Source organism: Eimeria maxima, genomic scaffold (genome assembly GCF_000499605.1).
Source record: "Eimeria maxima Weybridge genomic scaffold, Emw_scaff1377, whole genome shotgun sequence".
In the NCBI taxonomy this organism is placed as follows: Eukaryota; Apicomplexa; class Conoidasida; order Eucoccidiorida; family Eimeriidae; genus Eimeria; species Eimeria maxima.
Window position 1 is genome coordinate 4,893 of NW_013563486.1, and position 1,452 is coordinate 6,344.

Genomic DNA, 1,452 nt, shown 5'->3' on the forward strand with positions numbered 1-1,452 from the left:
AAAGACATTTGGTACCAATGCGCTAAATGAAGGATATTTAACCGCACTTTTTTTGTTGCACGTGCAAGCAATGATCATATGTGGGGCTTTTTTTTTTGCATGCACAGCCGATAGCATTGGATCGAACGGTTGTTGAGGCCCAGTTCCAATTAGCTTTTAAGAGAGTTAAACAGCAATCGCATAGAAAGTTGCATGATTTTTTGCGATGCGCTAATGCGTGAGGTGTACGTACACACGAACGGCAGCACACCACGAGTCTGTGCCGTTCTCGCAGGTTTCCGATCACAGAACAGCGGGGCTTGAACTTTCCGAGCTTTTCATTGCTGCGTATTTCGATTTAATTTGGTTTTATTTGTATGAAGAAGGATTTTTTCCTCGTTTTGTCTTTTCCAAGGCCGCTGCCTCTACTTGATCACCGACCGCCATGCGGCTCTATTGAGCCGAAAACTTGAACGCGTCGCGACGGCGATTCCCCACGATCCTCGGGTTACTCACTTGACATTCTTGTTGAATATTACTTCTATTGGACGACAGGACATTGGCGAGCCATGGAAGTAGCGGCTTCTTCTCCCCGCGACTTACCGCGGCCTTCGGCTCCAGCAGCGGAATCAGACTTGAATGTGAAACCTAGAGAAGGTGATCAGGCGGAATCCTCCAATAAATCGGTGTCTTCGGAGGAAACAGAAAAAGGAAATATTAAAAATGAAATGAAAGCTGCTGAAAGTGCGGCGTTTCAACAACAAGTGCAAAAGCCGGTCTCTGCACAAGGTGAGCGGCAAAGTTAACGAATTTCAATGAGTTTCTTCTTCACACTTTCTTGCATCTTTCCTTCTTGATTATTATTCAACTTTAGGTGTATGTGCAGCCCTGATTCCCTCTTTTTCTTTCGTTCTGTTGTCGGTTTATGCACATTTCTTTCACATGTGAATTGCTTCTGCCCACGCAGGCACGGCGAATGAAACCAAAGGGAAAAGCGCCGTAGCATCACCTGTAGCAGATACAGCTGCTGCTGCAGCACCTCCTGCAGCACAAACAGCTGCTGCAGCATCACCACCTGCAGCACCAACACCTGCTGCAGCATCACAACCTGCAGCACCAACACCTGCTGTAGCACCACAACCTGCAGCACCAACACCTGCTGTAGCACCACAACCTGAAGCACCAACACCTGCTGCAACGCCACCACCTGCAGCATTAACACCTGCTGCGGCATCACCACCTGCAGCGCCACCACCTGCTGTAGCACCGCCACCTGCAGAACCACCACCTGCTGCAGCACCACCACCTGTAGCAGCAACACCTGCTGCAGCACCACCACCTGTAGCACAAACAGCTGCTGCTGCACCGCCACGTGTAGCAGGAGCAGCAGACTACAGCAGACGAATTGCTGCAGCACAGAATGCTCCTGCCGTACCTGCGGGAAGTGCCGCCACGGCGGCCCCCCAATCTGCA

General features: G+C 50.4%; 1 protein-coding gene across 1 annotated transcript in view; it reads left to right on the forward strand.

Annotated features, from left to right (window-relative positions):
• Nucleotides 1–548: 548 nt before the first annotated feature.
• EMWEY_00052030 (hypothetical protein, conserved) overlaps nt 549–1,452 on the forward strand; it is a gene marked incomplete at both ends in the record, with an annotated part of 2,843 nt that continues 1,939 nt past the window's right edge. Inside the window, 2 exons of the mRNA XM_013477509.1 lie at nt 549–768; nt 947–1,423. Coding sequence (XP_013332963.1) covers nt 549–768; nt 947–1,423 — 697 coding nt within the window. The remainder of the gene's footprint in view (nt 769–946; nt 1,424–1,452) is intronic.